Below are 20,376 nucleotides of genomic sequence, written 5' to 3'. Positions count from 1 at the left end.
CCAGATCTTTCTGTGCCTCTGTGAGCCTGCAAGCATCTGCCCTGATCTGCTGTCAGCTCCTGACTCTACAAGCTCCTGCACCAAGGGAAACTCCTGGTCCAGGGGTCTTCCCCATTTTCCCTTGGTGTAGTCCCAATGTACTGAGAGGAGATCAGGGCAGATGCTGCTCCAGGGGTTTTCCCTCCTGGCCCCAGGTCACTGCCAGAACCCAAGCCTCCATCTCTGTGCCCTGCACATCCCTGGAATTGCTCTTTGCTCTTGTTTCAGATGCAAACACCACAGCACATCCAAAAGCCACTGGGGCCCTTGGAGGGGAAGCCAATGAAATTGTTCCTCTGCAGCTTGGCTGGGATGTTCCTCTCAGCCCCATCACAGGGGACGAGGAAGGGGAAACAAACATGGTGTACCAGGCTTGGGTGGCTGTGGTGACACAGAACCACCATGGACTACTGGGGAGAGCAAATCCTGCTCTGGTACCAGACACTGCTCCTTAATTGGGATTTTTTCAAGCAAACTGCAAGGTTAATGTGTGACCTGGATGTCTCTGTCAGAAGCTGACTCTGACCTTTCTCTCTTGCAGGACCAGTACATCTTCCTGCACACCTGCATCCAGGACATCCTGGCTCAGAACCAGCCCTGACACCCCCTGGCCCTTCTGGCACCTCTGCCTGCCCTGCCTGGTCCTGTACAGAGCTGGGGGCACCGTGGGACTCTGGCACAGAGGAGCCCTGCAGGAGCAGTCACCTCCCTCCCTGGGCAGTGTCCCCAGCGTGGTGCCAGCTGTGACTCCTGGACACACGGACAGGGTCCTGGGACACACGGACAGTGTCCTGCCGCACCCCACTGCAGCCTCTCAGTGCACACACAGTGAGGGGCTGGGCAGGATCCTCTCCTCTTCTGGAGATCTCCTGAGATTTCTGGTGCCTGGAGGGCTCTGTGCCCCCTCAGTGCACACTGTGGGGCTCTGTGGTGGCCCTGAGCCCAGCACAAGCATGGAGCACCATGGTCTGCAGTGCCCCTGGGCTCTGCTGTGGGCACAGCCCTGGGGCAGCTGCCTTGTCTCAGCTGGAATGGTCTTAGGTACAAACAATAAAGAGCCCTAGGAAAGAGTGTCCTTGTAAGGGGGGCTTGGCTTTTGGGGGCTCCAGCTGATGTGAGGGCTCCAGCACTGCAGCTGTTCCCAAAAGAGCAGCTGTGTCCCCAGCCATGGGTCACAGCAGTGTCCCTTGGCACTCCAGATGCTGCAGTCCATGGCTCAGCAGCTTCTGCTCACTCTCTCTGCTCCTTCCCCTGGGGCAACACTTGTGCAGTGAATGTCCAGCCCACCCAGGCACATTTTCAGGGCTCGAAGTTGTGAACCTGCACCAAGGAGCAGGGCAGAGCCCCCTGGTTCAGCTGCACACTGGGAGGCAGCTGGCAGCCTCTGCAGCCCTGCTGCTCTGGGAGCTGGGTTGTCCATGCAGGGACGTGGCTGCTCTGCAAGCAGGGCTGGCCATACTCAAGCTGAAATCACAAGAAACAACTCAGTTCACTGAGCTGCAAGTGCAGGCCTGAAGGAAGAGTTAAGATAAAGAAGATGGTTTCACATGCATGTTCCTCATGTCAAAAAAACTGTACCTGGGACCCCGTTTGCCCTTCTGCTCCCCTTGAGGCAGGGTGGGGTTGTAGTGCAGCCTCAAAGCAGTGACCTTGCCCCAGGGTGGCCCAAAATCCTGCCCACTATTCCATGTCCTATGGCAGCTGCCTTGGGATGAGGAGACATAACAGGTTTGATAAGGAGCCCCCAAGAGCTGGCTTGAGCAGCAGAGAGCCCCAGGTGGGTGACTGAGCTGGCCACTCCTCCTAATGCCCCTGTGATTCCACTAGAAGCTGCTTCTTCTTCTTCCAAAACAAGGATCTGCCCCAGGATGGGACACCCAGGGCACCTCAGCATCAGCCATCCCTGCCCTGGGATGAGGCTCTTCTGCAGCTGGGAATCCTTTTTCCCTCTCCTAAATCAGGTTTCCTCCTGCTCCCACCCTGCAGCACCCAGCAGGGCTGTGCAGCCCCAGCCAGGTGTGGTGCCTGCTGTGCCCTGCACCACTGCCCAGCTGTCCCCCTGCACACAGGGCACCTTGAGAGCCACCCCTGCACACAGGACACCTTGTGTGTCCCCCTGCACACAGGACACCTTCAGAGCCACCCCTGCACACAGGACACCCTGTGTGTCACCCTGCACACAGGGCACCCTGTGTGTCACCCTGTACACAGGACACCTTCAGAGCCACCCCTGCACACAGGGCACCTTCTGTGTCCCCCTGCACACAGGACACCCTGTGTGTCACCCTGCACACAGGACACCTTCAGAGCCACCCCTGCACACAGGACACCTTCAGAGCCACCCCTGCACACAGGACACCCTGTGTGTCCCCCTGCACACAGGACACCCTGTGTGTCCCCCTGCACACAGGACACCTTCAGAGCCACCCCTGCACACAGGACACCCTGTGTGTCCCCCTGCACACAGGACACCCTGTGTGTCACCCTGCACACAGGACACCCTGTGTGTCACCCTGCACACAGGACACCTTCAGAGCCACCCCTGCACACAGGACACCCTGTGTGTCCCTCTGCACACAGGACACCTGGTGTGTCACCCTGCACACAGGACACCCTGTGTGTCCCCCTGCACACAGGGCACCTTCTGTGTCACCCTGCACACAGGACACCCTGTGTGTCACCCTGCACACAGGGCACCTTGTGTGTCACCCTGTACACAGGACACCCTCTGTGTCACCCTGCACACAGGACACCTTGTGTGTCACCCTGTACACAGGACACCCTCTGTGTCACCCTGCACACAGGACACCCTGTGTGTCCCCCTGCACACAGGACTCCGAGGTCTCTGAGCCCCCTGGACAGGGGCTCGAGTCCTCCAGGGCAGCCAGAGGGGTTTTCTGGGTTCTGACAGGTTTGGCTTTGCAGCTGGCTTGATGACACCTAGAGTGTCCCCTGGGGTATCCTCCTGTGGTGGCCCAGACACACAGGGCAGGTGCTGCTGCTGCAGAGCAGCCACCAGCCCAATGCCCTGGCTGTGGAAACAAACATTTCCCTCTTGTGACCCTCATCCTGCAGCCCCAGTGTGCTTTAGGACTTGCTGGTTACATAAAAGCCATAAAGCCATCAGGCTCCCTGTGAGCAAGGGCCTCCTCCCAAGGCAACATCATAAATCCTTCTGTGCACATGAGAGCATCCATTGAGCTTCACAAGGCCTTTTCATGTTGGGAGAATTCACTCATCCTGCTGGAGAGCCCCTGGCATGCTGGCATGTCCCCAGGAGCAGCAGAGTTACTGGATGGTCACTGGTGCAGGCTGAGCAGCAGGGACAGGGCACATCACACTTGGCTGACCCTGGCACAAGGATGTGGTGACACAGAAACATTTCCAAACACCAACTGCAGCCAGAACAATGCAGCTCAGGGGGCTGAGGGTGCCCATGGGCTGCCCAGGATGGTCTGGGCTGTGCTGAAGGCAGCAGTGCCCACACAGCCTGGCCAGAGTGGGAGGAAATCCAGCCCTCCATGGGGCTGAGGCTCTGCTCCACCTGGGATGCCCAGCCCAGGAGTGCTGCAGCCTGGAGCTGGAGCAGGGACAGGGGGCTGAGCAGCCCTGCCTGCAGCACAGAGGGTGTCCTGTGTGCAGGGAATGTCCTGTGTGCAGGGAATGTCCTGTGTGCAGGGTGGCACAGAAGGTGTCCTGTGCCTTTGATTTAGCCCTTGGATAAAACAATACCAACCTTTATATGAAGAATTACAAGCCACAAAAGTTTAAGCAGAATGATAGTGAATTTATCACAGAGTGAAAAAATAGATTTTTTGGGGGTTTTTTGAATGTGGGTTCAGGGGGCAAGATGGAGGAATCTGGGTGTGTCCAGCCTTTCTCCTTCTCCTTCTTGGCCTCCATCTTCTGCTGTGATGTTGGCACTGACAGATTGGTTTAGAGTAGAAGCTCACTGTCTAACACAGGTGATAGGTATTGGAAAGTAATTGTAAATATTGTACACGTAGTTTTTAATGTAAAAAGATAACTCCCCAGGGGCAGGCAGAGTGCCTTGGGCTGTCTTGCTGAATGGACCTCAGCTGGACAGGAGAAGGAATTTTATAGATAAGATACAATAAACAACCTTGAGACTGAGAACTGAAGAGCTCTGACTCCTTCTTCAACCACTGGGCTGGGAAAAGAGATTTTCTAACACATCTCAGGATCACTGTGAGCAGCAGAACTTGAGACAAACCTGGTCCAAAGAATGAATGATGAGCCATTTGCCCAGAGTCTGGAGCTGACAGGTGAAGTTTGAACCTGCCCAGCAGCACAGAATCTCCCCAGTGCTGGGGGTCTCACCCCAAGAGCCCCCAAGAAGGAGCAGTCCCAAACCCCTGCTCACACATGCACACAGCCCCATCCAACCCTGGTGTCCAGATTTCACCCTCCAGCTGCATCCAGCCTTTAAAACAATTCTACAGGACAGCAGCCTTTCTGCCAGGACCTGCAGGTCCACTCCAACATCCCCCTGGAAGAACAGTGAAAATGCTGATACTTTCATCCTGGATACTCAATCCCATCCACTTGTAGAGTCTCAGGACTTCTCCTGCTCACAGTGACCCTGAGATGTGTTGGAAAGTCTCTTTTCCCAGCCTGGTGCTCAAAGAAGGAGTCAGAGCTCTTCAGTTCTCGGTCTCAAGGTTGTTTATTGTACCTTATCTATAAAATTCTTTCTCCTGTCCTGCCAAGGTTCGCTCAGCAAGACAGCCCAAGGCACTCTGCCTGCCCCTGGGTGGTGTTATCTTTTTATACTAAAAACTACAATATTTGCAATTACTTTCCAATACCTATCACCTATGTTAGACACTGAGCTTCTACTCTAAACCAATCCAAAAGTGCCAACATCACAGGAGAAGATGGAGGCCAAGAAGGAGAAGGAGAAAGGCTGGACACACCCAGATCCCTCCATCTTGCCCCCTGAACCCCCATTCTAAAAACCCCAAAATCGACTTTTTCACTCTGTGATAAATTCACTATCATTCTACTTAAACTGTTGTGGCTTACTGATCTTCATCTAAGGTTGGTAATTGTTTTTTCCAAGGGCTAAATCAAAGGCACAGGGGTCTGGGGCTCCGTGCCAAGGTCTCTGAGCCCCATGGGCAGGGGCTCAAGTCCTCCTGTCCACTCAGCAAGACAGTCCAGGCACTCTGCCTGCCCCTGGGGAGTTGGTATCTTTTTATACTAAAAACTACCTGTACAATATTTACAATTACTTCCCAATACCCATCACCTATGTTAGACAGTGAGATTCTACTCTAAACCAATCTGTCAGTGCCACCATCACAGCAGAAGATGGAGGCCAAGAAGAAGAAGGAGAAAGGCTGGACACACCCAGATCCCTCCATCTTGCCTCCTGAACCCTCATTCTAAAAACCCCGAAATCTATTTTTCACCCCGTGACAAATGGATTATTATTCTACTTATACTGTTGTGGCTTGCAGATCCTCATCTAAGGTTGGTAATTTGCTCCATGGGTCATAATCAAAACCACAGGGGCATCCTGGGCTCTGTGCCTGGGTCTCTGAGCCCCCTGGCAGGGGTCCTGGCAATCCAGAGGGATGTCCTGAATTCTGACAGTAGAGCTCCTCTCCCTGCTTTACCTCAGCACAGCTGACCTGCAGAGCATGTGCAGGCAGAGCCTCCTGTGTTGGAAGGAGTGAGGGAGCTGCTGCTGTGGGACAGGGCTGGGGTGATGCCCTCAAACAGGATAGAGGTGACCCAGACCTGGATCCAGCTCCAGCTCCACCCTGCTGGTGCTGCTGGATGTGGTGCTGTTCACAGGAGTCCCAGGATGAGGGAAGAGATGAGGATCTGACTCCATGTTTCAGAAGGCTGATTTATTATTTTGTGATATATATTATATTAAAACTGTACTAAAAGAATAGAAGAAAGGATTTTATCAGTAGGCTTGCAAGGAAAGGAGAAAGAATGGAATGAATAACAAAGGTTTGTGACTCTCAGACAGTCCATGCCAGCTGGGCTGTGATTGGCCATTAATTAGAAACAACCACATGAGACCAATCCCAGATGCACCTGTTGCATTCCACAGCAGCAGATAACCATTGGTTACATTTTGTTCCTGAGGCCTCTCAGCTTCTCAGGAGGAAAAATCCTAAGGAAAGGATTTTTTATAAAATGTGTCTGTGAGAGCTGGGCACAGCCTGTGGCTCTCCTGGCTCAACCATGGCCCAGGAACTCGGGGCCATGGTTGAGCTGAGGCCATGGACAATCCTGAGCATGGCTCCACATCCCCAGGGGTGTGTGGAGATGGGGTTTGGCATCAGGCTCTCCTTCAGTCTGTACTGAGAAGCCTTTGTCCCTGTGTGTCCCTGCACAGGTTCTGATGTTGAAGCTCCTGATGCTCCTTGTCTCAGAGGATTTCAGGACCTGTGGAGTGCCCTACATGCAAAGCAGGGCCACTCACAGTGGCAGTGAGGATGCCATGGGCTGGCAGGAGCCTTGTGAGGGGCACAGAAGAAGGCTGAAGGTGGGGTTTCAGTCTCTTGAGCTGCTGGCTGCTCCCCTGCATGGGTGGGCATTGATTGTCCCTCTGGGCTCTGCAGGGACAAGTCCTCCCACGAGTCACTGCAGCCCAGGCAGGGCTGCCCCCTCCACAATGGGCAGCTGCCAGGGACAGGGAGAGGCAGGAGACCCCAGGCTCTCCCTGCTGTTCTCCCTCAGTCAGAACTGCCCTGTGGTGCTCAGAGCCATCAGGGCTGGGCTTTGCTCAAAGCCTTGCTCTGTGAGGAGGGGATCTGGCGCTGGCTCCACAGCTGATGGCACAGGAGGGAGGCTCAGGATGGGACAGAATTGATTTCATGGAGGAGAACAGAACATCATCCATGTGGGACAACCTGGGCACGCCCCAGGCCATGCTCTGATAGCAGTGACCAAGCAAGGGCTGGGCTGAGCTCTGCTGTCTCCACACCAGCTCTCATCCTGGAGCTCAGCACAGCACAGGACTGTCCATCCTCCTCATGGATGGGCAGGGCACCAGAACCTTCCACAGTCCCTTGGAAAGTGCCCCTGGGTCTCCTGTGTGTCTGTGCACAGAGCCAGCAGTGCCAGGACAGGGCACATGGTGTCACCCACAGCTGGTGGCACAGAGCTCCAGGGCAGAGGCCCTGAGAGAGAAGGAGGGAAGTTAAAGCCATGCTGGGGGAGCCATGGTGCTGCCCACAGAGCTTCCATCAGTGCAGGAGTGAGTCCTGCCTCAGCCCTCACATCTGGCCAGCACATCTGCATGGGGCTGCACAAGGTGAACCTGCAGACATCTGCAGTAAAACTCCTCCAGCAGCTGTGGAGGGAGCTCCTGTGTCATAGTTGACAACACAAAGCAACACACTCCATTTCAGAAGGCTTCACACTGTTTTTATTCTAGCATTCATGCTTTTTATACATTCTTACAAAACCCAAAAGTTTACTCATTGGTCATGAGGGACAAACAAAGTGCTCATTGGAACAGACACTTGCAGGTTTCTCTTATTGCTCCTTCTTTCTTTCTTGGTTTCTGTGTCAACAACCTTGGTAGAAAATTCTTTCAGGGGTAAACATGGATCCTCTTCTCAAACTTCTCTGTAGCTCACAGGAGTCACTGTGAAACCTCTCCCACACCCCTCATCCCCAGGGCAGCACAGGACAGGGATTTGTCCCACAAACTGCCCCACAGGTTCTGCCCAGTGAGTGCCATGGCTGGGCCAGCCAGGGTGTGTCTGTGGCACAGCCTCTGCTGCTCCTGCCTGACAGGAGGCCAGGCTGGTGGTGATGATGATGATGATGATGATGATGATGATGATGATGATGATGATGATGATGATGATGATGATGATGAATTTATGGCCTCCCACCCAGGGCTGCAGTGGAGTCTGCAGCCACAGATGCTTACAGAGGGTGTTGTGGGAGCTGTGGTTGGGATGAATAATTTTCCAGCCCTGCAGCTCAAGAGCCATGAAACCCAGAGGAGGAGACAAAGACAACAGAGCACTAAAACAAAACAAACCTCTGGCTTGAGCTGCCCAGTGAGTTCTGGGCCATGTTGTTCTTCATGTTTATCCTGCTCCAGATGAGCAGCATCCAACCATTGCCCTCCTCCATCAGCAAAGGGGCCAAAACAGGAGAAATGAGCAAGATTTGCCTGTTTGGACCCCCTTTCCTACTTCCTGCTCCCCTTTCCAGGCTGGCTCAGCAGGGGCAGGCTGGGTTGCTGCTGCCAAGTGACAGGAGAAGGGACACCCACCCCTCAGAGCTGGGGGGCACAGCCATGGCAGCCTGATGGGGATGCTGGGGCACCAGAGCTTGTGGAAACCCAGGGCACCACAGGGAATATTTCTGTGTCTGCTCTGGGGTGCCCTGACTTTGACCCTCATCCATGGAGAAAGTTTCCCAGACTTCAAGATAGACTGGAATCCACAAAAGTGTGAAATAGATTATAGAGAGCAGTGTAGGTGTATCACTTGGTGAGAAATTGAGGTTTTGGGATTTTTAGTGTGTTGTGGATGGAAGCAAGATGGAGGGCACAGGGTGTCCTCCTGGGTTTCTTCTTCCTGCTTCTTCATCCTTCCTCTCCGTGGGTTTGGGTGGCATTTTGTAATTGGGCAGAAAAGTCCACATTGTGGGCTCTTTGGGATCAGTTATTGGGTTAAAAGGGAAAATAATCCAGGTGTCAGCTCTTAATTGGATAGTTTAGTCTTAAAAGACCTTGGAACAAGAGATTCTTGGCCATTTTGTGCCTTCTAATGAAAAGCTGCAGAACTCACAGTAGTGAGACTGTTTTACTGATAAGAAATAATGAACACCCAAGTGTGAACATGAATTACTGTCTCAAGTGCCTTCAGTCCAGACCCAGAGAAACCCAATATTATAAGATCTACTTCTTTACACCAATTAAGTGATTTTCCGGAATTGTAATTCAAGTTGACATCAAAGCCATCTACAAACTAATCTCACATTTTCCCCTGCTCCTGGTAACAGCATGAACTGTCATCCCAAGTGCCTTCAGTCCAGAGCCAGAGGAACTGATATGACCCCCAAGAGAACACTGCATTGACCTGAGGCCATGGAGAAGCTTCCAAAATGGAATGATAGAACTGGGATTGTGGGTGTGGAGTGTGAATAGAAGTGTGTGATATCACAGGGTGGAAAACTTAGAGTTTAAGGGTTTGGAATAGAGTAATATAGATAAAACAAGATGGAGGTTGTAGGGCAGAGGCTGCTCCTTCTTCACCTTCTTCCCCATGGGTTTGGGTGGTTTTGTGTAATTGGACAGAAAAGTCTGCATTGCCAGCTTTGAGTCATTAGCTATTGGGTTAAGACTGAAAATAATTTAGGTGTCATTTCTTAACTGGATAGTTTGGTTTTAAAAGACCTTGGAACAAGAGATTGTTGGCCATTTTGTGCCTTCTAATGAAAAGCTGCCGAGCTCACAGTAGTGAGACTGTTTTAGTGATCAGAAATAATGAACACCTGAGCCTGAACGTGAACTGTCATCCCAAGTGCCTTCAGTCCAGACCAGAGAAACCCGGCGGGGGCAGCGCTCTCCCTTCGCTGCCGCTAGAGGACAACACACAAACACGGCTGAGCTGCAGGAAAAGCCCAACCCCGAGCAGCAGCGGGAGCTCCGTGCCCGCAGTGATGCCACGGATCCCTCTGAGCTGCAGCTTCAGCCAGACAGGGCTGGAAATTGCACTTCCACCCCCGAGGGGCTTATTCAGAAATGCCAGGTTTGCCATGTGTAGTGGTTTTGGTTGGTTAATTTGAGATTTTATTCATTTTGAGGTAAATAAATTGGGTTTCTTGGGTTTTTTTTTCATCTTTAACATGTGTCTTTCACAGAGGGGTGTTTAGTTTTTCAGTGGTTCAATAGATTGTTAGTTATAGAAATTTTTTTTTTAAATCACTTCTTTAAATTTTTCCTGTGTTAAACAATGAGACCATGGAAGCATCAAAGCTTGGGTTTTTTTCATCTTTAACATGTGTCTTTCACAGAGGGGTGTTTAGTTTTTCAGGGGTTCAATAGATCATTAGTTATATAAAAAGTTTTCTGTCACTTCTTTAACTTTTTCCTATGTTAAACTGTGAGACCATGGGAGCATCCAAGCTCTGTGGTCCAAGTAACTCAGTGTGCAGACCCTCAGTTTTGCCAGGATCCAGGACCCACTGGAATAAATGATGCTTTGGATGTTAGCTGCTGTTATAAGATCTCAAAGAAATAAGACATGGATATGAACCACCACAACCAGCCTGGAATAAAAGGCAAACAGAGGAGTCAAAGCGAGGCACGTGGAGAAAAGCTCTGCAATGTCAGGACATGCAGCTCCACAGAAATGTGAAAATTGCAGTCAGACCCTTCCTGAGGAAATAGATGGTTGCAATAGGAGCCTCTTCAGTGTGATTTTCTGCAAGAGCTGCAGTAACAGTGTGATCAGGCAGAGCCCTGGTGCTGAGGACAATTTGCTGAGTGAGGAATTGTCAGGAGGGGGTGATGTGGTTGGTGTGGGCAGCTGAGGCTGGAGGAACAGGGGTCACCGGTGAGAGCTGCTGCTGCTGCAGCCAGGAGTGAGAGAGCACCCTGGTCCAGCTCCAGCTCAGGGGCTCTGCCCTCCCTGGAGAGGACACGAGATCCAAGGGAGCTCTGATCCAGCTGCAGTGAATCCATGAGGATTGCAAGCCATGGAAACCCACCTGTCCTCCCTGTGAATGACACCAGCGTCCAAGGGAGCTCTGAGCTTTGATCCAGCTGCATTTTCCAGGGAGGATGGAAAAATGAGGATGGAATCCTGTTTGGGCCGTGAAAACCCACCTGGATTTCACCCCCCACATCCAGCTCAGAGGTTCTGTCCTCCCTGTAAATGACACCAGGATCCAAGGGAGCCTTGATCCAGCTGCAGTGAACTTTCTCCAGCCCAAACTCCAATTCCTGGCTGATGTCAGAGCCTTTCCAGGCCCTGCCATGTCCCAGAGCTGGAGGGGAAGCGTGCTGAGAACCCCAGGGACTCATCCCTCTGAGGAGGGCTCCTGTCTCCCCACCAAGCTTTTGTGTTTTACATTTGGAGCTGTCAAAAGACATTGCAAATGTTTAATTAATGACATCCCCAGCACTGTTCATGATGGAAGTGGCTTAATTCCAATTAAACCAGTTCCTGCTCCCAGACCAGAATCCTCGCTCTGCTCTGCTCTGCTCTGCTCTGCTCTGCTCTGCACTGGGGGATGATCTCCAGTGACTGCAGCAGTCTCAGGGAGTCCTGGAGCTGCAGGGTCTGAATGCACTTTGCAAGTGAAATATTTCACATCCAGCATCACCCCAGCCAGAGCCCTCAGCCAGAGTCTGTGCATCAGCCCCCAGCCCCGAACTCCATCTCAGCACTTTCTTGGAGAGGAGATTCCTGCTCTCACAGGTCTCAAGGCACCCCAGCCCCATGAGCTGGAGCTGTTTAAGTCTCTCACTGTGCCAGTTCACCTTCCTGACCCCAGATAACACTTCAGCCTCTTTTATCCTGCAGTAATGGGAATATCTGTCAGGAAAGGCTTATGCCAGAAGGAAAGGCTGGTTCAGAGGAAGCAGGGCTGTGAAAGCAGCCCTCAGTCTGTGCCTTGGCCATGGGGCACTTTGCCAGAGCATGGGTACAGTGGGAGTGACTTTTTGGGTGCACTTTGCAGCCACCCAAACCTGGGCTCTTCTTTCTCTGCCCCATCCACCTCCTCCATGCAGGGGTGAGAGGGAGGCAGAGGGAGGAACAAACCAGAGCCCAGATGTACCTAAAGCCCCATGGACAGCTTATTTCTGTCTTCAGGTGAGACCCATGTGCAGCTGCTGTCCCTGTTACAGTCGAGGTGCTTGGCTTTGTACTGAGACTTGGGGGGGTTCAAGCTGTGGGGCCTGGCTCTCCCCCGTCCCTCAGCCCCCTGCCATGGGGTGACAGCAGTGACCCCTCCTGAGGGCATCACAGCCCATGGCTGGCATCAGAGGGGACACAGGGCTGTCCTCTGCAGGATCTCCTGTGCAGCTCCAGCACCCTTTGCCGGGCAGGTGTTTCTGCTGCCCCAGAACTCATCAGCTCCTTGGCATGTGATGTTGTGCCCACCCCACAGGTTCTAGGACACTGTGAGGGGACCCTGGCCTGGGCAGGGTCTGTGACACAGCTCCAGGTGACACAGCTTCAAACCCCCACTCAATGGATTATTCCTCTTCTTTGGCCACTTTAACCAGGGTTAGAAGGAGCTGTGGAAGGAACCCAGCCCCCTCTCCTGCCACCAGTGCTGGGCAGCTCCTGCAAGCACAGCTCACACCTGGTCACACCTGGGCAACACAGCCAACACAGCACCGTGTCCCCCATGGGGCTCTGGGACACTGCTGCTCCATCCCTGCACCTCCCCTGCTGCAAGGAGAGGGACAGCTCAGGACAGACAGACAGACAGCCTTGGGCATGGTCCCTGCCAGCAAAGAGCTGGTCCTGAGCTGCTCAGTCCCTTCTCCCCTGACTTTCCAGTCCCAGCTGAGTTCAGCAGCCAGCACAGACACAGAGTCCTTTATCTGGGGTTGTATTTCAGTCCCCGAGTCTGGAGCCCATGGAGTGCCTTGGGTACTCCTGCCTCACTGCTTCACTCCTCTGCCCTGCTGGAGCCAGCTCTGCCTTCCCCTGCCCTGCTATCTCACAAAAACACGCTTACAAAACAAGCCTGCATCCTGGAGCTATGAACAGGTCTTTATTTGTTGAGGTTCCTTTTGGCTTTTTTTTTCTTCCCCTTTCTTCCCTTTGAATGAAATTCCTGCCAGCTCTAAGAGAGAGAGAGAGAGAGAGAGAGAGAGGGAAAGAGTAGAAAGTTTAACTCCTCCCATTGGAGCGTCTCACGCCCCTGCCCAGCCCTTGAAACCCAATAACCAAGATCATTCAGCGATGCCTCCCCTTGCCCGGCCGCATCCCCGGAGCTGCCCGGTGCCCATGGACGGGCTGCTGCTCTTGTGGGGCATTGTCCTGGCGGGCTGTGCCCGCTGCCAGGCGGTGCCCGCCGAGCCAGGTGCGCCCTCCTGCCCGCCCCAGTGCCACTGCGAGCAGGATGGCATCGTGCTCTCGGTGGATTGCTCCGAGCTGGGGCTCTCGGAGCTCCCTGCCGGCCTGAGCCCTCTCACCGCGTACCTGTAAGTACAGCCTGACCCTAAACCCTCGCTGCTTCTCTTTGCAATGCTTCCCCCGGAGCCCTCCGACAGCTGCGGCTTTCCTCCGCCTTGGAAGTTGGTGCCACATATTCCCGAAATTAAATTTCCTGTGGAAATTAGAAACCAAGCGAAATTACAAGGGAAAAGGCAGCTCTTTGGGCAGGACCTGCCCGGCTCCCCTCCTCCCGCACTGTTCATGCTGCGATGTTCTGCTCCGCTCCGGGATTGCAGCGGACCCTGAACTGACTTGCCGGGTCGATTTTGATTGTCTGAGCACATAATGGAGTGTTTTTACACAGCAATTAGCGCAAACTGCTCTGGGATCCTTCTGTCAAGCATTTCAATAGCTGCAATAACTCAGAGCTTTGCGGGGTTTGGGTTGTGCTGGCCACCAGCAGTGTCCGAGCTGCCTTTTTAAAATTAATATTTAAGCCTTGGGAGAGGTTTGGGGGGTTGGTAAGTGTTGTGATGATTTATGTATTCATTTTATTGAGGAATTATTGATTATCTGAATGTTTCATACCCCTTCTGATGTTAATACCCCGAAGGGTTAATTGACAGAAACTGCTGCGTTCATTTCTATCCCCAGAGGTGGTCTCGGTGCCATCATTCTGGTGATGGCTGAGGATCCTGATAAACGGCTGTGGAAAATCCCAGGGTTTAAGCGGGAGAGGAACCATCACTCTCAGGGAGACAAGTTATCCCTGATGCTTCCCGGGCTCGTCCTCAGCGCTGCAGCGGCAGCTGTTTGGCAGCAGGCTGGGCAGGAGCGCGGCATTCCCGGCTCGGAATGCAGCCAGGGCAGTGCCAGGGGAAGCCGTGTGTGCCACAGCCCTCAGGGAGCGCCGGCAGCCCCAGGCGGGGCTGGGGATGGATGCTCACGCTGTGCTCGCTGCTGAGAGGGGACGGCACACGGACCACGGGGGTGCTTTTCCCCCAAAGGCGCAGGTGCTCAGCTGGCAGGGCAGAGCACCCAAACCCGCCCAGGGAGGCTCTGCACAGCCAGGTGGAAGCTGCCAGTGCTGGGTGAGAGCTGCTCTGCTCCTCCTGCTCGCCTGAGGAGCGCAGTCTTGTGCCAGCCACTGCATGGCCCGAGCTGTGCTGGATTAGCTGGGAGGGAAATAAGGCAGGAGAAGGACGATGCTCGCTGGAGACCATGAAAGATGAGAGAAATGTGTCACGCAGGCTGTATTTCCCCTGGGAAAGGGAACCACTTGTGACATGAGGTGTGACTGCACAGAACTGTCCCTGGGGCTGGTTTGGAACCGGCTGCCCACGAGCGAGAAGTCACAGGACCATGTGGGAGAATGCAGAACATTGCCTGCTCCTGTGGGGACAGGGGCAGCCCCGCCAGGCACCCCCTTCACCCTGAGGTGCCACAGGATGGGGCACCCCTTGGTGCCACTCCTCAGAGGAGACGCCGCAGGTCATCCCCACAGGGCTGTCCCTTGGGCTGGGAGCTGCACAGCTGTCCCATGAGCCCAGGGACATTCCGGTGTTCCCGGAGCTCAGTGCCGCCGTCACCTGCCCACGGTGGCTGGAGCAGGGACACGGAGCGCTGGGACACGGAGCGCTGGGACACGGAGCGCTGGGACGCGGGTCCCTGTGCATGGACCAGGGGGGGATGCTGGAGGTGCTGCCGGCCCGGAGCGGGTGCAGCCGGGCACTGTCGCGGCTGCTGGCAGAGCCCTGGATTTCAGCGGGGCTGGACCCTCGGGACAGCCTGGAGCACCCCGCACTTCGGGACGCTGCTGGTGCTGTCCCTTGGCCGCGGCTCCGTTCCTGTGTCTGTACCGGCCCCGAGCCCCCATGGGCATGTCTGTACCGGACCCGCTCTCTCCGTGTCTGTCCCGGCCCCGTTCCCGGTGTCTGTGCCGTTCCTGTGTCTGTCCCGGCCCCGTTCTCCCATGGGCTGTCCCGGCTCCGTTCCCGATGTCTGTCCCAGCCCCGTTCCCGGTGTCTGTATCTCTCGTGTCCGCACCGGCCCCGTTCCCGTGTCTGTCCCAGCCCCGTTCCCGGTGTCTGTCCCAGCCCCGTTCCCGGTGTCTGTCCCAGCCCCGTTCCTGGTGTCTGTCCCGGCCCGTTCCCGTCTCTGTCCCGGCCCTGTTCCCGGTGTCTGTATCCCCCGTGTCTGTCCCGGCCCCGTTCCCGGTGTCTGTCCCAGCCCCGTTCCTGTGTCTGTCCCAGCCCCGTTCCCGGTGTCTGTCCCAGCCCCGTTCCCGGTGTCTGTCCCGGCCCGTTCCCGTCTCTGTCCCGGCCCCGTTCCCGGTGTCTGTCCCAGCCCCGTTCCTGTGTCTGTCCCAGCCCCGTTCCCGGTGTCTGTCCCAGCCCCGTTCCCGGTGTCTGTCCCGGCCCCGTTCCCGTCTCTGTCCCAGCCCCATTCCCGGTGTCTGTCCCGGCCCCGTTCCCGGTGTCTGTCCCGGCCCCGTTCCCGGTGTCTGTATCCCAGTGTCTGTCCCGGCCCCGTTCCTGTGTCTGTCCCGGCCCCGTTCCCGTCTCTGTCCCGGCCCCGTTCCCGGTGTCTGTCCCGGCCCCGTTCCCGTCTCTGTCCCAGCCCCGTTCCCGGTGTCTGTCCCGGCCCCGTTCCCGGTGTCTGTCCCGGCCCCGTTCCTGTGTCTGTCCCGGCCCCGTTCCCGGTGTCTGTCCCAGCCCCATTCCCGGTGTCTGTCCCAGCCCCATTCCCGGTGTCTGTCCCAGCCCCGTTCCCGGTGTTTGTCCCAGCCCCGTTCCCGGTGTCTGTCCCGGCCCCGTTCCCGTCTCTGTCCCAGCCCCGTTCCCGTCTCTGTCCCGGCCCCGTTCCCGGTGTCTGTCCCAGCCCCGTTCCCGTCTCTGTCCCAGCCCCATTCCCGGTGTCTGTCCCAGCCCCATTCCCGGTGTCTGTCCCGGCCCCGTTCCTGTGTCTGTCCCGGCCCCGTTCCCGGTGTCTGTCCCGGCCCCGTTCCCGGTGTCTGTCCCGGCCCCGTTCCTGTGTCTGTCCCGGCCCCGTTCCCGTCTCTGTCCCGGCCCCGTTCCCGGTGTCTGTCCCAGCCCCGTTCCTGTGTCTGTCCCGGCCCCGTTCCCGTCTCTGTCCCAGCCCCGTTCCCGGTGTCTGTAGCCCCCATGGGCTGTCCCGGCCCCGCTCCCGGGGCTCTCACGGTGCCGTCGGTGACCGCGGTGTCCCCGTGCCCGGGCAGAGCCCCCTCCCCTCCCCAGCCCCGGTCCCGCAGGGCTGGCCCGGCCCGGGGGACGCTCCGGGAGCGGGGCGGGCCCGGCGGTGTCGGGGGAGCCTCGGTGTTCGTCCCTTCCTTCCTCTTTGGGGAAAACCGACCCGTGTGGTGCTTCCCCACTAACCCTGCCAGGGAGAGCCCCGAACAGATGTGATGGAAGCAGAGTCAGGATGAGCTGGGAATGACTGGAGCAGCCCTGGAGAGCTGGGTTCCTCCCTGCTCCTGTCACTACTGTCAGCAAGTTAGGTGAGATCAGGTACAGTGGGCAGCCAGGGCTGGCTTGTCACAGCAAATCAGCATTAATTTTGTAGGAAGCGTGGATATAGGAGTGAAATCTAAGTTCTTCGTGGAAATACAGGCTTGAACTCCCCATTCAAATATGTAAAGAAATGCTGGAGTGCTTGGAGAGCCACAAGGACTGAAGAGGGAGCCCTGGAAGGGCAGCAGGAGCACGGAGCTGGTGGGCAGCTGCTCACAAAACTTTCCAGCTTCTTTGCTCCGTGCCCTGTGTTGTCAGCAAGTCGCTGGCACTGTGAGAGCAGCATTTCCTCCGGAGCAAAAGAAAGGATCCTGTACTCACCCTTGATGAGACGCTGCCTCACACTAATGAGCTGGTGCCCGTGCCCCATCCTGCAGTGCTCCCCACCCCCGGTGCCTGTGTCCCTGCAAGAATCCTGTCCTTGCTCACTCTGCACCTCTCTGAACATGGCCCCGATGTCATCCATCCCCATCCAGGTGTTTTCAGAGACGAAAATTCCATCGCTGGTGAAATTGCAGCTGTGGTCCAGGAGAGGGGAGAGATTTCCCCTTCAGCTGAGGTGCCAGTGCCATCCTGTGTCACCTACCCCCTCTCTGTCCCTCAGTGTGTGTCAGAGCTGATCTGGGGCTGCAGCACAGGGGGCTGGAGCTTCTGGGGGCTCCCTGGAGAGGACTGCAGCAAGCTGGGGGTGCAGGAGAGTGGAGCTGCATTGGGGAAGGTTCCTGTGCAGCAGAGAGGTCACTGCTCTAAGGGGCTCACAGGAGGATGGGAAAATGGGAAAAGCTTCTTGGTGCTTAAAATATTGTCTTGGCTGTGATCCCTGGCACCACTGCCCACCCTGCACATGACCTGGAGGAGCAGCCCCACCTCAGATTGCCCAGGGAATCACAGGGGCTGGTGCAGCTCTGCCCCCAGCTGTCCCCTGGCTGTCACCAGGAGGTGCCTGCAGCTGGGTGCAGGTGCTCAGGGCAGCCCCTGCCCCAGGAGGGGTGAGGAGCAGTTAATGAGAAAGGAAAAGTAGTAATGATGCAAAAGGAACAAGCAAAAAAATAGTGTTTTCTAAAGTGTTTTCTAAAGTGAGGCAGCTGGAAATAAACTACTCCTCACAGTCACACGGGAATATTTAACATTCAAAATTTGTTCAAAAGCAAAAAAATCAAAATTACTAGAGAGTGGACTCTTTACAAATTAACAGCCAAGAGGAAAAAGAAAATCAAAAGTATTTCACCTGCTTTGTAACCATTTATAATCCTGACCCCCTCAGCCCCATGGAACTGGCTACCAGCCCCTGCAAGGGGACAGGTGCAATGCTGGGGGTGAGGTAATGATCTCAAGTTTTTGAGGCTGCTCCTCTTTCACAAAAAAAAAAAAAATGACACCGTGTTGGTTGTGCCTGCCAGGTCCCCCCAGGGATGTGCTGGCCTGTCCAGCTGTCACTTGCAGGAAAGAAAGGGAGAATCTGTCTCAGCAGAGACCACTTTGGGATGGAAAGGCAACACCAGTGGTGCCATGGCCACGTGTGGACATCAGCTGGTCAGGGAGCACACACACCCACACCCTGCACAGGTCTAGAGGGGTGTGACAGGCTCTTATCCCCAGCCATGTACATGGGGAGGTACTGGAAGGATTGCCCAGATCTCCTAGGCTGGAAAACACTTCTGGAGGTCTCTTATCCACATTCTAATGGGTCCACCTTGCGAGGCTGGTCAGGATCTTGTCCAGCAGGCAAATCTACTGGATAATCTTAGGAGAATCTCTAAGAATCCCTCACCTTTTCCTCATTCTTTACCATCCCGTGTTTCCTAATATCAAACTGCAAATTCCTATGGTTCTTTTGTGCCCATTACCTCTCATCCTTCCCCTGCACAGCTCCTAGGAGATTTTGGCTCCAGCTTCTCTACACTCTTCCAGTCAATAGTTAAGGAGAGCAGTAACACTGTTAACTATTGCTCCTGTTTTTGTGAGGGCTGATCAAACCCCCTGGTGTGAGCAGCGTGTGGGACAGAGTGGGGCAGAGTGGGGATGTCTTGGTTTGGAAAGCCAGGTGTCTGCTAAGGAAGGCAGGAGCCTCGCCTGAAATGGAAAATGTAAACTCTCCCCACCCCTCTGAATTGCTATAAGTTTTAAATTAAGGAGCTCTCAGGCAAAAATATGGGAGCGGGAATAACAGTTCTTTAATAGGGAGGGGGAAAAAAAGGATAAAATAAACAATGCAGTACCTTAGAACAACACTGCCAGAGTCAGAACCCAGCCTGACACCCTGTGGGTCAGGCTGTTGGCAGCAGAACCATTGGAATTGTGGCTCAGCCCTCCTGCAGGGTCAGGGCTGGTTCTGCTGGAGCAGGGATCCTGGAGAAAGGTGCAGTCTCTGCCTCTGAAGATCCAGGGGCAGAGGCAGCTGCTGTTCCTCTGGGCAATGCAGTGCAGAAGCTGTGCTGGAGTTCCAGAATCTCCAGATCATATCCAGGCAGGAATGCTTGGCTCCTCCCCCTGGGCTCACATCTCCCAATGGGATGCTGTAGTTCTTATCAGCCATGCAGGGACATTCAATAGCTGTTATCAGCAGATGTCTCCCTGGAGGGAGGAGTGATCACTCAGAGATAAGGAAAATGCCCATGAACAGAAGCCAGCTGCCATAAAACAGCAAATGGAATCCAATTTGCTTGGCAGTCCAGGGCAGGGGAGCACAGCCCTGTGGGAGAGGGGGAAGACAGATACTGCAGGGGGAGAGATGAGGGGCACAAGCCTGGAGGGTGCCACGCACCAGAAGCACCCTGGCTCAAAACTCAGCTGGAGGAGCCATCCCCCCCCTCCCAAGGGTCTCCCCAGCCCCACAGAGGGTCAGGCAGTTCTGCTGCTCTGTGCCCGTCCCCAGAAACACCAGTGCGTGCTGTGATCCTGCCCCAGGCCCCTGCACACCTCGCTGTGGAGCCAGGCACAGCCTGCAGAGGTGTTCTGTGTCCTGGGAAACCAGCAGGGGCCTGGGGCAGGGCACAGCTGATGGGGCTGGCAGGCTGCTGCTGCCACAGCACGAGCTGGGGGAGGGAAAAGCAGCAGGTCCTGGCTGCTCCCAGATATCACCAAGCATCTCGTGGGGCTTCCCAGACAGAAGGCTCCTCATTCCCCACACTCTTTCCCTTGAGGAGAACGGGACCAGGAGCCTTCAGGGCTGTTCTCACCTTGCAGAGACATTTTGAGACCCTGTCTGGAATTTAGCATCCCACTGGGAGTCTGGGGCCCTGCATCACCCTCTGAGGGCATCTCCTCTGAGCTGCCCTCTGGAATCAGGTGCCACAGAGCCCTGACAGGGATATGCAGGAGACAGGAATGGTTTGAAGCTAAGAAGACACTTCCCAGGACACACAGTGCTGGGTCCAGCACAGGGCAGAGTGAGGGAAAGGTGCCTTTTTCTTGATATTTGCATTTTGTAAAGAGCCACAGAGCAGCAGGTGGGTGAGGCAGCAGGATTGCAGGCTCACACACAGCTGGCACCTGCAGCAGCACAGCAGCTGAAGGAGCTCCCCTCAGCCCAAACCCCTCCCCATGTGCAACATCTGCCCCTGGCAGCCCCCCTGTGGTAGGGACAGCCACCAGAACCCCCAGCATGGGGAGCACCCAGGAGCTGCCCCAGGAGCTGGCACAGCAGGATGTGGGGCTGCCCTCTGGAAGCCTGGGCA

The 20,376-nt window shown here is 55.3% G+C and overlaps 2 protein-coding genes across 2 annotated transcripts in view; both read left to right on the top strand.

Moving 5' to 3' along the window:
- The window catches only part of LOC118696438 (receptor-type tyrosine-protein phosphatase V-like), a 56,435-nt gene extending 55,314 nt beyond the window's left edge, over positions 1-1,121 (top strand). Inside the window, exon 41 of the mRNA XM_036398597.2 lies at positions 581-1,121. Within this exon, the coding sequence (XP_036254490.2) occupies positions 581-640 (60 nt within the window). The 3' untranslated portion in view covers positions 641-1,121. The remainder of the gene's footprint in view (positions 1-580) is intronic.
- Positions 1,122-13,006: 11,885 nt separating this feature from the next.
- The window catches only part of LGR6 (leucine rich repeat containing G protein-coupled receptor 6), a 172,321-nt gene continuing 164,951 nt past the window's right edge, over positions 13,007-20,376 (top strand). Inside the window, exon 1 of the mRNA XM_036398590.1 lies at positions 13,007-13,216. Within this exon, the coding sequence (XP_036254483.1) occupies positions 13,020-13,216 (197 nt within the window). The 5' untranslated portion in view covers positions 13,007-13,019. The remainder of the gene's footprint in view (positions 13,217-20,376) is intronic.

This window comes from Molothrus ater, chromosome 25 (assembly GCF_012460135.2).
Source record: "Molothrus ater isolate BHLD 08-10-18 breed brown headed cowbird chromosome 25, BPBGC_Mater_1.1, whole genome shotgun sequence".
Taxonomy (NCBI): domain Eukaryota; kingdom Metazoa; phylum Chordata; class Aves; order Passeriformes; family Icteridae; genus Molothrus; species Molothrus ater.
Note: the sequence above shows the minus strand (reverse complement) of the source record. Positions and strands in the feature narration are given on the sequence as shown.